At 44.1% G+C, this 14,561-nt stretch overlaps 1 protein-coding gene across 3 annotated transcripts; it reads left to right on the top strand.

Annotated features, from left to right (window-relative positions):
* The first annotated feature begins 292 nt into the window (after positions 1 to 292).
* LOC107037735 lies at positions 293 to 13,921 on the top strand. 3 transcript variants are annotated; one of them, XM_015256444.1, is made up of 8 exons: positions 293 to 465; positions 1,624 to 1,967; positions 2,780 to 3,123; positions 4,094 to 4,882; positions 5,289 to 5,542; positions 5,771 to 12,182; positions 12,953 to 13,098; positions 13,212 to 13,921. In XM_015256444.1, the coding sequence occupies exons 2-8, from the start codon at positions 1,706 to 1,708 to the stop codon at positions 13,228 to 13,230; spliced, it is 8,226 nt and encodes a 2,741-aa protein (XP_015111930.1). In that variant the 5' UTR covers positions 293 to 465; positions 1,624 to 1,705; the 3' UTR covers positions 13,231 to 13,921. The 3 variants fall into 3 exon arrangements, with proteins under 3 accessions (XP_015111930.1, XP_015111932.1, XP_015111931.1); XM_015256446.1 differs by lacking the exon at positions 293 to 465 and adding an exon at positions 519 to 808; XM_015256445.1 differs by lacking the exon at positions 293 to 465 and adding an exon at positions 519 to 813.
* The last annotated feature ends 640 nt before the right edge of the window (positions 13,922 to 14,561 follow it).

Genomic DNA, 14,561 nt, shown 5'->3' with positions numbered 1-14,561 from the left:
GTTTAATCTGTCAGAGCTAGAGTATATTATTAATAAAAAAAATCGTGTGGTAAGCATATAGCCCACTTAGCGGGTTATAGCTCGGAGCAAAAATCTGCCCGCCAAAACGCATCCCAAATAGCTCAATTGGCTATAAATGCCCCATGACGACCTCACTACGCCGCATGTTGGCCCAAGCCACTGTCGCCATCTCTCGTTCCCCTCAGAACCCCTCAACAAAACGCATTCACTCCGGTCCCCCTCCCCTCGCCCATATAAAAATCCACTCGGCGTTTCACCCCCTAATCACCGACTGCGTTAGTCAATCTGGAAACCCACAACTCTTAATACTTTCCCCACAACTCAATTCCGACGAATAAATGTTGTAATAAATAAATAAAATTCTACAGTTCACCGCCGACTATTGAGAACAATAGATACCGAGATTTTAGAGAAACACGTTGGACAGTGTTCTTGAAGTGATGCGTAAGTCGAAGATAAAAACATAAATGACTGGTATAAAAATGTTAAAAGAGGGATAATGGACTTAGCGAGTAAAATCGTCATTCATTTATTCAGTCTGATTGTTGGGACGGGGCAATATCGGCGCGGATGGGCATTATTATGATTAGTTGTGATACACCTCGAGTACTACGGTTGACGCCATTTTAATTCGTGCCCCATTTGAGGCCTGAAAAAAAAGGCATCTTCGGAGGCAAGGGGCCAACACTCTTTTGACAATTATGTGTGTGCGTGTATGGACAATCGACATAGCCTCGTAACGTCGTATCGCAAGTTGGCGTCGTGAGTCAAGATGTCCGGATATTGAGTAAGGTTGATGGAAATTCACTTCGATATATTCGATTTAGATATTTGTAGTTTGGGCTCAGGGCTTTTGCGGCGTATGGGCACCCCGTGGATGCATCATTCCGTGTCATTCGGGCGATTGTGTTGTTGGGGGGAGAGATTCTGCGGGGGTCCACTGGGGGATCGATTGGTTTTGAGGTTTTTGCGGGGCACAGCGTTATTTTGTTGATCAAGAGTGAGTTTCGGGAAATTAGGGGCCGAGGGTGGGATGAGGGCTGAGGATTTTTAGAAAGTCAGGCATGAGATGCAGTTCGAGACTGGACCGGTTACGATGGGCCTCCGTGGGGGCTTCCATGGCTGGGGAACAGTATCAGTTTGGAATGCTTAGAAATTTCAATGAGAAATACATTAGTTGAGAAAAAAGTAAAGAAGGCATAGGTTTTTTTAGATTTTAATTGCATTAAGTTTTCGTTCACGTTCTTGGGTGATTCTATTGTTCAATTTTTCGATAATGAATTGGTTAGGGCAAGCGATGGGCCAAATGCTCCGCAGAATGTCTCATTGTTGGGATAATAATGGGGGCTAATTTTTTCAAGAGAGAAAATGCTAGGAAATATTGACATTGAAGAACTAATGGGGTGATAAGAATAAATGAATGCCCTGATGAACACTTTGTGTGCTCGAAACGTCGGCAAATGGTGAAAGAATTGTTTTTTCTCTTGCGATTCTTTCCTTTTTTAATTCTAATTAAAGTTGCTCTTATCACCGTTAATGGCTGAGGAAGTGGGAGTTTTTTGAAATTGATTACTGATTAATATTTAAAAAATGATCTTGCAGATTCCCCTCTACAGTGCGAGCATTGGATGAGTCTTTTGATGAAAATTGAGTGAAATTTTGAAGCAGGAAAGAGCGGGATAAAATGTCGAGTGACAGTGAGGATCTGTCAAGGCCATCGAAGAAACGTCGATATATCATCGACGATAGCGAGAGCAGCGATGACTCGGTTGTGACTAAAAGCAACCGAAAACGTAGAGTTTTTAAAGTTGTTAGTGATGTTGACAGTAGTGATGATGACAGTGATGTGCCCAGGCCAGTAAGGAGGAAAAATGCTACGACCAAGATCATCGTCAGCGAGGACGAGTCCAGCAGCGAGAGTGATGATGCTGGATCATTGCAATTGGGTAAATTTTGCTTGAAGTCGAGATATTTAGGGGAATCAGCCATTCTTTTGGGAATTAATTCGCACCCTCAGGTTTAATGAAGAAAATGGCTCACTTGATATTTTATCTAAACACTTTCGTTGAAGAGATATTTTCAAAATTATCTGGGGATGTTTTACCGGAAATTTCATGCAGACTATCTTGGAATATCTTTCCTACTACTGACTACAGGAATGTCCCAATTGACCTTTTTGTAGTTCGTTCATTATTCTAAAAGTCTTTGTTCTGATGATAAACAAAAAATTATCTGCAAAAAGTTTTTTTATGAAAACAAAATTGTTCTAAAATTGCACAGAGACAATTATCAACTACCTTTTTAATATCGTGTGCTAAATGGAAAAAGGTAAACCTAATCTAGGGAACATGAAATCTGAACGATTTGGGCTCTCTAGAATTATTTTAACCCAACTTTTGAAGACATTTTTTCCGCAAATTTTTATCTAATAGAAATTTCTCTAGAATAATGTTTAATTCTTTAAAAGTACGACCGAATATCAGAAAAGTGGAGAGAAAATAGTGAAAAGATTTCTTCATTTTTCCACTATTAGAGAAATATTTGTGGAAAAATGTCGAATACGCAAAAAAATTGTCCTAATCTAGTAAATAAAAATGCATCTAATAAATAAAAGTAATAAAGGTTACACAATAAATTTCCCTAAAACTCCTCCATTCGAAGACATCCACAAACACCTAAAATGTCACTTCAAATCTATTACGTTTGAGAAAATAAAATGATCATCATCTTTATGCCATTGTTTCATGTTTTTCTCCAGAGAGTGACGAGGCCTGGGAATCGGACTGGCTGAGCACAGATTCGTCAGACGTGGATGAAGTTCTCCCCAAGAAATCCAGGGTCAAACCCAAGACACTCGATCCATCGCCCTCATCCTTACCACCCAAGCAGAGTGGCTCAGACTCTGAACAGAGTGACGGGCAAACGGAGAAGTGTCCAATATGTCTCCTACCATTCAAGAAACAACAAGTGGCAACGCCAGCCACGTGTGATCATTGTTTCTGTTTATTGTGCCTGACTGAATGGAGTAAAAATGTCAATACCTGTCCTGTTGATCGTCAGCCATTCACTTCCATCAATGTCAGATTCCACCTTAATGGCAAAGTACGTCATTAATTCTTTATTTTTATTACAAAATGACAATATGGAAGAACCTGAAAATTCTCCTGCAGAATTATTTGCAAATATCTCGCCCATGACGACGCTTACGAAAACTTATTTGATAAAAATTTAAGCAACTAATTCGAGTTAATTATTCATAAATGGAACATGATGTTATGGACTTTAAAGTTTTAAATATCTGCATTATTTGCCTGGGTACCCCAGATTTTTCCTTGACGCCCTGTATTTTCTTTCTCATTCTTGGAGTCTTCCAATAGGTGAATTATTAACCCATTAACCCTTCGTAGTCGTGTATTTTACGATTGCGAGAAAAAACAAAGTTGAACAAAAACAAACTTATTCCACGTTCACAGGTAATTTTGAACTTTCAGTGAAGAGAAAATGGGGTATGGAAGCGAAATAGTTGTCAGATAGTCCAAAAACTTAATTCGAAAAAGTGCGAACTTTCGAGGTTAAACATGGGGATAATCCATTGTTGTAAGTCTGGAAAAAAAGATGCTAATGTGCTCCATACCTTTGAAAGTAGGAAAAAAATTTTGATGGATTTTTCATTCACCAAGTTGTTTCGTAAAAATAAAAAATAAAAAAACAACAGGGATTTCCTCATGCGACCACTTGAGGGTTAATTTGAAAATAAGTCCCATAAAATCCCAAGTATAAAAAAAATGTTTGCCCTAATTTTTATCAACTGTTAGGAAAGGCGTTTTCTCATGTTTCTCAATTAGTCTAAAAAATTACATAATGGAAAAAAATTTTAAAATGTCTTGAAAATAAGTCCCGTAAGATCTCAAGTATAACAAAGAATGTTTGCCCTAATTTTGATCAACTGTTAGGAAAGTCAGTTTCTCATCTTTTCCAAATAGTCTAAAAAATTACATAATGGATAAAAATATTTAAAATGTCTTCAAAGTAATATCGACGAAAATTATAAATTTTTCTCATGTCCTTCCAGATCGTCCAGAAAATCCCAGTAGAGTCTAAAAACTCGACAGAGGAGCACATTCAGGAAGACCCAACATTCTGCGAAGTTTGTCAAGAGTGTGATCGCGAAGATCGCATGCTCCTCTGTGACGGTTGTGACCTTGGCTTCCACCTCGAGTGTTTGAATCCCCCAATGGACCGAGTGCCAATGGAGGAGTGGTACTGTCCCACTTGCACCGAGATCAATCCAAGCCTGGCTGAATCCATAGAAATGGACCTGGACGAACTGCCAGATCTGATGGCTGAGGCTCGATGCCTGGGCACCACCTACGGTCGCACTCGTTCAGGCGCCCCCCAGGACTTTCCCCACCCCCCAATGCACACCCCAGGCCCATCCCACAGACGCATAATTCCACGAACACGTCAGACAGAACGAGTGAGAGCTAACATTCGTGCTGATCGCCGCAGACAAGAAAACACTCGTCATTTCGATCCTGATCAGCCCTCAACATCATCTGGAATTGAATCCGTCTACGACAGCAACAGTCGCAATGATCTCATTGCATCTGTCATTCAGCGTGTGAGCGCTGCAATGTCGAGGAATGCCAGGGGCAGAGTCAAGAGTAAATCAGCCAAGAAACCTCGAAGAAGGAAAACAGCCAGAAAGACTTCGTCAAGAAGCACTGGAAATTCCGAAGTTCGTGAAGTTCGTATTCGTGAGATTAATGAGGATGGTGAGGAGAAGGAAATTGTGACTTATGTCAAAGTGAAGACATCCTCAACCAAGAGGAAGACCAAGCGTACTAAAAGAACGCGCAAGGTACTGATTTCATCGTAATTACATTAAAATTTAACTCCACCTATAATGCATAGTGCATAATCAATGCGGGAGCACAATTTCATTAATTCATCCACATATTAATATAAATCACTTTTTGTTTTTTTTTCTTTCTTATCTCACTTATTAAAACCATTTTTCTCTCAATTTATGTTCACATCTTTTTAGTACCAACTATTGTAATAACTTGGGTGTAATGATAAAGCAATGACAAGCAAATTCATAGTGACTATTCTGTCTCAAGATGTCAAATGAAAAGCAGAGAAACAAGATACAATGAATTTGGCATTGGAATTTGCATTTTTAACTGTTCTCTAATTGAAATTATTTCAAAATAAAACGAAAATATTAGAAAACCAAAAAATAAAATTTGTCTTTTTCATTCTAGAAGTTAAAACGTAAAACAACAAAACGACATGCATTATCCTCCCTATATGGTAAGGGTGTTAAAAAAAGACTTGCTATAACATTGGGAATGGTTAAGGGAAGGGCCAAAGTACCGAGTGTCGCTGAACCAGTCGTTAATAATCAGGGAACAGTGAGGAGTGGAGTTGTTGAGCTAACTAATTCAAGATTTCGAGCTGGAATATCACAAGTTAGCTTGTTTGGAAATAATTTGGGGCTTGATTACAGTCCACCTGGGTAAGAATTAATTTCTTAAATTAAAAGGAAAAAAAATATTAGCATTATCTCGAGAACGAGTTGCTCTAGCCGGAATTTATCGCTGATAATTCCCCCTAAACTGACTCAGTACTGAGATAATTCCACAATTATTGTAATTCAATAACGTCGTGCCCATCAAGCCTGAGAAAATCTCCCACTGGAATTCCCAAAAAATCAAAATCATTAAGAAAAGATAATTGTGAACAGGTCCGATGACGAGACGATGCTCGACTCTCCCGGCTTGACCCTCGGCTCAATAGTAGGAATTCAACGTCGAAATGTATCAATCTCGTCGACGAGAAGACGACTAGCCCTCAAGGGAATGCTCCTAGAGCCTAGATCATCACCCCCAACAGACCAACAGCTGCAGTCTCCCATGGATCTCCTGGACAGCATAATGGGTAGCCAAAAGTTGTGGCACTCCAAGTCCAACAAGATCACCCTTAAAGCTAATGGTACCCTCCTCCTGCCATCCGACCTCGACAAAAAATCCGACAAAGACGAAAATGACAACAACAGTTCCAACAAAGACCTCACAAAACGCCTCGTCGATAATTCCGACACGATAATAGACAAGAAAATTGGCCAGCCCCTGGACCTCTCCAGCATAAGCTCAGAGGACATCACCCAGGCCCCGATGTACAATGGCTCCCGAGGGGGTGGGGGTCCACGGGGAGGTGGAGGCGGTGGAGGTGGCAGAGGCCACAATTACCACGGAGGAAGGGACTCCTACTCCAACTATTCAGGTGGCAGGCAAAATTACAATGCCAGAGGCACTGGAATGTCCCCACGTGGTGGCTTTGGCCATCGTGAACGTGGACAATCACCCGGAATGACTGACTTCCCCCCGAACTTTGATAATCGCATGAATCACAACTTCAACTCGTCCTTTCGCTTTCGTAATTCACCGAATTTTCGAAATGATAACAGACCACGTATGCCTATGATGCCAAATATGCCGAGACCACCAAATCACATGTTCAGAGGACCGAGTGACAATATGAATCCAATTTTTCCAATAACACAGTCGATTTATCCACCACCACTGCTATCACAGCCACCACCGCCACCCCCTGCCGAGTGTCCTGTTCCCAATGCACCTCACAAGGATTACTCAGGGGATATGGAGCAGGAGAAATCAGACGTTCCTGTCGAGTCCTCGTCCTCAGCATTACCTTCGCCATCACTTTCTGCAAATAAAATCGATAAAATTGATGATGCAGCTGGGGTTGATGCTGTGGGATCCTCAGTTATCGAGGGTGGAGCTGAGGCACAGGGGAACGAGGAGGACTGCGATATCTACGCGGATATCGAGTCGAGAGACGACAATCGAAAAAATCTTAGGAATAACGAGTCCTCTGAGTGTGAGAACAGAGAGGGCAATGAGGAGGGGACGAATTCTGGTGATTGTACGTCCTCAATTCTCCTGCCACCCCCCGAGCCGCCCTCCGAGCTGCTGCTGGACCTCGAGGAGAACCTGAAGAACGACAGTTACGAGACAAACAGCAGAGGATCAGACAACGAGGACCTGGTGATCGACGACAGCCACAAAGAGCCTGAACGAGAAGTCAAGGAGATCGAGAAGGACGAGAAAACCGAGACGAGTGCGCCCAAATACTACGACAAATACGATCCCTTCCAAGAGGCTGACTCAGACGAAGAGTCACAGGCTGATTGTCCAAACTTCTCAATTTACTCGTCTGAAACGATGGACGTTGCCAGACGTGCTGAGGAGCAGTTATCGCAGGAGATTGACATTGGCCCACTCGAGCCCCCACCACTGCCACCAGACATCCCTGACGATGACCAAGAGGACTTGAGTCCTTTTCAGGTGCACGACGACCCCGAAGAGCCGCGTGAGGCTCCACGTGAGGAGGCACCACGTGAGGAGGCACCTGTTGAGAGAGTGGACACACCAGACATCCCCGAGCCCCCACCAACCTTCGATCCATACGTCGAATCTCTCAGAAAAGAGCGACAACAACTCAGCAAAATTCCGTCTAAAAAAATATCCACCGATTGCAGGGGAAAAATCACCTTCAAAATTGGAAACAAGAGCAAAGTCATGAATAAACTGAGCTCTCTGTACGACGAAATAGATGATAACATTGAGACTATGATCGAGCAGGAGAGGGAGCTGGAGGCCTCAGTTGTTGAGCCTCAGAGTTCTGTGAGTGAAGATCCACCCAGCGAAGACATTTCCTCTGCTCCTAAAAAATTGGATGAACCAGTTGAAAAAGAGCCTGAAGAACAACTTCCTTCCCCCGAGCCCCAGCCAGACAAGCCTGAGGAGAAAGCCCCCGATGAGGGCGACGAGGAGGAAGTGGAGGGGGAGGTTGACAAGAAAATCAGTGATAAATCTGACGACGAAGACCTGGAGACGAGTCAGCCAGTTGACAAAGACGAAGACCCCGAGAAGCTGAATGACTCGATGTCAACCGAGGGCAGCGACAGAGGTGGGACTCCCCCACTCGTCAACGAAGCCAAAAGCAATTCCGATAACTGCAGGGTGAGTGAGAGCAGTGACGTGATTAACGAGGACGAGAGCATCCTGAGCCAGGACTTCCAGCTCGAGAAGGACGAGAATCCGAGCAAAGAGAGTGAAATTGAAAAGAGCGAGGAGGACAAAAATTTATCGAACGAAGTGAAGTCCTCGGTGGACGACAACATGGAGGGCTGGTACTCGGACGGTGCTTACACCCCATGCAAGGACGAGAATCCAGTGGCAGAGAAGGGCCCGACCAAGTCCCAATTGGAGAGTGGATTGGAGCCGATAACTCCGCCGCCTAAGGACCGCAACAGCGACGATCTGGATCGTTGCAGGACGCCAATAGGCTACGCAGGACTGGGGACGGAGGCCATTTCGGAGAACGACGAGCCGATCAGCTTCGAGGACGACCGGTCAGCAGCGTTGTCCCCCTCGATGCGCAAGGACAAGGAGCTGGAGGACGGCGAGATCACGATGGACGAGGGGCGACCCCCCAAGAAGAAGAGAATGGCCTTCGACTCGGATAAAGAAGGCGAACGCGAGGGGAAAAAGCGAAAGGATCGGCGGGACAAGTCCGGCAGTAACAAAGACGCCGACAAGAACAAGGAGAACACCTCCGACAACAATCAGGTCTCCTGGAAGAAGCTCTCGAAGAGCACGAAGGAGCGCCAGTACCGGGAGAAGCTCAAGCGTCATTCTGCCTCGAAGGAGCGTCACCGGGAGCGCAATCGCAACAGAGATCGCGATCGCGAGCGGGATCGCGACTACGAGAAGGAAAAGGACAAACCCGGGAAGAAGAGAAAATCCAGGGATCGGGCAGCGGCTCTCAGTGCCAAAAACCTGGCGAGGAAGAAGGAGAAGCGGAAGGAGCTGCCAAGGTACGACGTCCGGAAGATCGTGGCTGAGAAACCGGCACGACCCAAGAAGGACGAGTACGGGAGGGACGTGAGGACTGCGTCCTCTCGCAGCAGGTCCAGGGGGCGGAGTTTGGCGCGGGGGAAGAGCCACTCGTACTCACCAGCGAGGAGATCGTGGCCCAGACGATTGTCTCGCTCGTGGTCCAACCACAGGAGGAGATCACTCTCGAGGGCCTCGAGGGCGTCCTCGCGGTATTCTAGGTCTCGATCGCGATCTCGCTCGGCTCGACGCTCGCGATCGCGCTCTCACTCTCGCTCGCGATCGCGATCACACACGCGCTCGCGATCGCGACGAAAGTCACCGGTTGCCAGGCGGCGATCGCTCTCGCGTAAACGATCGCGATCGGCTTCCCCTCGTCGCGGCAGGCGATCGCTGTCCAATCAACGCGCGAGGAAGAATCACTCGAAGCGAGTGCCCACTAGGAAGCGCAAGTCGCGATCGCGATCGAGGAAGAAGGAGAAAGTTAAGAAGTACAAGTCGAGGAGTCGATCGAGGCGACGCAAGCGCACGTGGAGCAAGAGCCCGCAGCCGGTGGTTCGTAGGGAGAAGGGGAAGAAGAGATTGAAGAGAAAAATTATGGTTGGAAAATCGCGATCGCGTGAGAGATCTTTATCGAGAAATTGGGAGAGTATGAATATGCCGCGATCCCTCGATCGCGGGTATCCAATGAGGAGTTCAGCAATCACAGGCCCGTTGACGTTACTGTCAGGGGGAATGCTTGAGACGGATCAGATGAACCACACGACAGGGCAAAATCAGTCGACGTGGAGTGGAGCCCAGTGGACTCCCTCGTGGTCGCGATCGAAGACGAAATCGAGGTCGCGATCGAGATCGAGGTCCAATGGGCCAGGGCTGGAGCCAGTCCCCCCCAAAAATCTCACTGTCATACTGACGAACAAGGAGGCTATCAAGAAGAAGAGACGAGAGAGACGACTGAAGGAGGGGAGAAAACGCAGGGACGATCCTGACAGGGTCAAGAAGAGAGACAAACGCAATCGCACTCCACCCCCCTCCAAGGAAGTATTCGCCAGTGGTGATAATATTTTGGTGAGCGTTTGCTTCAACAACGACAATATGAGCGATAACAACGACAAAGCCCCGATGTCCGTGCCCAATGGTGACAGCATCAGCAGTCAGCTCGCTGATACAATAGCCTCGCTCACCAGTAAAAAACGTAAACGCAGGAATTACCGAGAGGTGGGAATGGCACCTATGGGGGTATTGTCGAAAGAGCCACTGTCGAAGAAACCAAAGAAGGACAAGTCCAAAGACAAGCGGGGAAAATCACCGGAGCCCAAACGTCGGAGGGAAAAGAAGAAGAAGTCGAAGGCTGCGGAGATTGCTGCGAGCAAAAAGCCTGTTGCTGTCATCGATCTGGACCAGTCCCCCTTCAGGGAGCAAACCCCCTCGCCGAAGGATATTATTGTCCTCAGCGATGACGACGACGACGACAACGACTCGACTCAGCAGCTTCAGCAGCAGCTGCAGCAGCTGCAGAATGCGATATCTCCAGCGATTTTGCATCAACAACAGCAGAAATCATCGGACAGTCGACACGACGAGCAAACACAGCAGCAGGAGATTCAGAACGATAATCTGGCGTCGCAGAGGGACGAATTTGTTGGCCCTAAAACGCCACCAGAACCGCAGGTCAAATTCTCTATAAATAAACAGTCTAATAACATGAGACCCAGCATGATGAATCCCCTGTTGGACGAAGAGGAGGACGATGAAGACGGCGACAATGAGGACGCTGATGACGACGGTGACGATGACGATGACAACACAAACGTCCAACATCAAAAGATCAGCGATGATAAGGACAGGAATAATGCCAACAAATCAGGGAAGAATGACGCCAAATTGATAAATGATCTGGCAGCAGAATTACTGAACTCGAATGACCCATCACGTGAGAATGAGCACACGGGGGCCAGCGATGGTGATATAATCATCGTTGCTGACAGTAATGAAGAGGAATTGGATGATCTGGAAGCCTTAGAGATACTTGAAATGAACGAGAGGACTCATGGCTTGTCCCAGCAGACTGACAATGGCAATCAGGGAGAAATGGACAGTATGAAGCACGATCGCTCCGAGGAGAGGAGGAACCAGGACGAGCTTGACATGAGACTGAAGATTGGCCCGAACACACCACCAGAGCCCCCCACGTCGCCCCCAACGTCGCCGGACGCTTACGATCCGTTTGACCCGACAAAATCACGTTCTCCGACGCCTACAGCCTCGCAGGAGACCTCGATAGGAATTGACTCGGCGTTAACGTCCAATGATTCCATGAAGCTGTCGGTGTCCCAGGGGAAGGAGAACTTCTCAAGCGAGAAACGAGAGACTGCAGACAAGCCGAAGATCATATCCATGGTGACGATTAAGAGGGCGTCGTCACCATCAGCAGCTGGAAATATCATTAATCTTGAGAAATCGGAGGATGGAAAGGCCAAGGCTAATAGTGGCATCTCCACGAGCATTGGAAATCCTTTCACCACTATTAATCCGGTTTTGGCAACAGTGGCTGCTGCTGTTCAGAGGATTGGCATCCAGAGGAATCTCTCCAATGCCCAGATCAAACAACGAACCAGTGGTGCCACCAATCAGGTGTCCAATCTTTTTATGAATTCGGTTAAGGGAATGACTTTGAGGGGGTCCAAGGTCAATACTGGGTCTAGTAAGCAGAATGGTAATGAGGGGACTGAGGGGGCTGATGCAGTCGCCGCAGGACCGACGATAGACACGTCCTCGCCGTATTCACCTGGATCGAGCCTGAGTGATGGCTTCTTCGATCCACCACCTCATCAGTATGGACATGTGTCCAGCCCCCCTGGCAATTTGGGGATTGGTAAGGGGAAGGGAAAGACTGGGGGGAAGACTGACAGCAAGAAAGATGCGTTCGATGCGCTGTTCGGGGCTTCACCGCTCATTAAGAGTGGCAAGGGGCGGGGGAAGAAGACCATGGACAAGAGGAAACGGACTACGAACTCCAAAATCGGGGTGAGGATGGATGAGAACGAACTGCAGATTCTTGATGATCTGCCCAGCTCGGCTGTGGAGATGCAGGTAAAGGACAAGTTCCTGAAGAAGCTGAATAGGCAGGAGAGGGTTGTGGAGGAAGTTAAGCTTGTGTTGAAGCCGCATTACACCAAGAAACATGTCACCAAGGAGGAGTACAAGGATATTATGAGGAAAGCGGTGCCCAAGGTGAGTTCTGGTTGTTTATTTGTTTAGTTGGTTATTTATTTCAGTAGCGAAGTGGTAAAACGGTAAGTCAAGTTGGACTATTGACCAGTTTTCAATTAATATCTCGGAATCTAAGGGAGATAGCAACATGTTTGGTATTACCTTTTTTGTAGAGCCGATTGGGGGCTACAATAAATGTAATCACGGAAATTTCGCTATCTGCCTTAGATTCGTAAATATTCCTCAAAACTTGAAGTGTTTTATCACTTCGCTACTCATTTATTTTTTAAATAAAATCAGTGCATTTCGTGAAGCGGTCGAGGCTCAGCTTCTGAAAAACAGAGATAGACAAGATCATAATGTAGACTTGAAATTATTTCATTGCAGGCGAAATCAGTGAAGTGTATTGTTCAATTTTTGAATTTTTATTAAATTTCGTCAATCAGATTTTTCTAATTTTCACGTATTTTATGAGTTAGTAATTGACTTGGATAGATTGACGATTATTTGATCAGTTGAAAAGTCACATTCAGAGATTTAGATATAATTATTGAATAATAATTGAGAATTAAAATTATTGTCAAGTTGCAATAAAAATTAGTGCATTTCAATGAATTTAAGAATATTTTCATTTTCTACTTTCGTAATCGGACATCAGAGCTTTCATTTGAGCCCCATTCGACCCTGCGGAATCATTTGGATAGAATTTTTGAAGTTTAACACTCGCCTGCAGAATTCTTTATATTCCTTTGAGTTTTTATATTCAATGGATCTTTCTTTTGTGATTGCAGATATGTCATAACAAAACTGGCGAGATAAATCCAAAGAAAATCGCACAGTTGGTTGAGGCATACGTGAGGAAATGTCGGAGTAATAAGAGGAAAGGTACAAACGTGAATCCCTTGGGGAATTCGATGGCGAAAAATTTACGACCAACGTAAGTACTCCATTCGTCCATTTTCCAGCATATTTTTTTTTTTAATTGCACGCATCTCCAGCGTGGAGAATTGAATTGAAAATAATCAATTTGCCTTTTTTAATTGATTTCAGAAAAACTTTGTGGAGTTGATCGCAACGGGAGGACACTTTTTAATAGATCAACGCAGCGATGCAACTCCATCAAAACCGTGGAAGAATCACCTGAATGATCCATGGTGAATCAACAACGTGGACTATCCGGCAAACCTGCCACACTGTATTCTGTGTAAATATTTCGAGGAAGAGTAGATGGGGAAAAATTCAATGGATGCGCAATATTTGTATTTAATTATTTTTTACATTTTTTCTTTGCGTTTCTCGTAAGTGATTTGAGTATGAAGAAACAATGGAGAACTAGCGAGAAAATTGCGATGGGGCATTTTACAAATTTCTCCCCATTTTATCACGATACTAGACGAAAAACAAAACTATTATTAGGCTTATGAGGTGAAGCAGTGAGGAGCTACGAAAAATATTAATTTACCGAAGTTGACAATGAAGAGGAAAAAAACGCTCAATCAACAGTTTCTACATAGAATATTTATTAACGAAACATTTTTCGTTTTCTAGACACGAGAATAAGACAAATGCCTATTGGATGATTTTCAAAAAAATTGTTTTCATTAGTGAAAAACCAGACCAGACATTTTAGAATTGTTAAATAATAAGTTTCGTGCTATTTTCACTGTTTTAGACCTTATGAAAACTAATACAAATATAAATAATGAATTACGTTTGTCGTTTTTCCTCCTGTATAAGAAATGAATAAATTATTGAACGTATCAAAAGCTCGTGTTTATTAACTTCCTGATACGAAGGAAGTTTTTATAATGACCCCGAAAATCGATTGTGGAAATTTCATGATTTCTTTCGAACAAACGATGCGATTCAATTTTTTTTTCACACAATCGATGTGTTTTCGTGGAATTTAGTTCTGATTAGATTCTGAACAACATCGTCTCAGCAGTTTTTTGAATATGGATTAATTTTTGCTTCCGAATGGAAGCATTGTAATCGTTCAAATTTAAGTTTTGGGTTTTTCGTGTTATGTCGATCCATTAGGATTCAAAAGTCCGAAAATGCAATTTTTAGTTGGGGAGGGTGGGGCAAAATGGAATGTTTTGTGATCTCTAATTACCGATATTTTTGTTTATAAATGAAAATATTGGAATTTGGAGATCACAAACCGGTCTATTTTGCCTCACCTTCCCCTATGTAAATAATTTTTTCTTCCATTGTTCGCTAATGAATCGATGGAATTGAATCGTTTTTTTCCCTCAAATGTCGGTATTGTTGAACCCTATCAATCTCCGATAATTAAAATTTAATTCATTTATTTTTTTTTTCAATTTTTTAAATTTTTCAAAAATTGTTTTTTTTATAACTAAAAAAAATGTTCTGAATTGACTGAATGATGGCTTA

Source organism: Diachasma alloeum, unplaced genomic scaffold (genome assembly GCF_001412515.2).
Source record: "Diachasma alloeum isolate Michigan unplaced genomic scaffold, Dall2.0 Dall_scaffold_00269, whole genome shotgun sequence".
Classification (NCBI taxonomy): domain Eukaryota; kingdom Metazoa; phylum Arthropoda; class Insecta; order Hymenoptera; family Braconidae; genus Diachasma; species Diachasma alloeum.
The sequence above is the reverse complement of the archived record's forward strand: the minus strand, read 5'-3'. Positions and strand labels throughout refer to the sequence as shown.

Excerpts from the sequence above, each read along its gene's own strand:
- LOC107037735 (XM_015256444.1), top strand. The coding sequence starts at position 1,706 with ATGTCGAGTGACAGTGAGGATCTGTCAAGGCCATCGAAGAAACGTCGA. Across the intron at positions 4,883-5,288 it reads GTACTAAAAGAACGCGCAAG|AAGTTAAAACGTAAAACAAC; the intron begins GTACTGATTTCA and ends TTTTCATTCTAG. Across the intron at positions 5,543-5,770 it reads CTTGATTACAGTCCACCTGG|GTCCGATGACGAGACGATGC; the intron begins GTAAGAATTAAT and ends AATTGTGAACAG.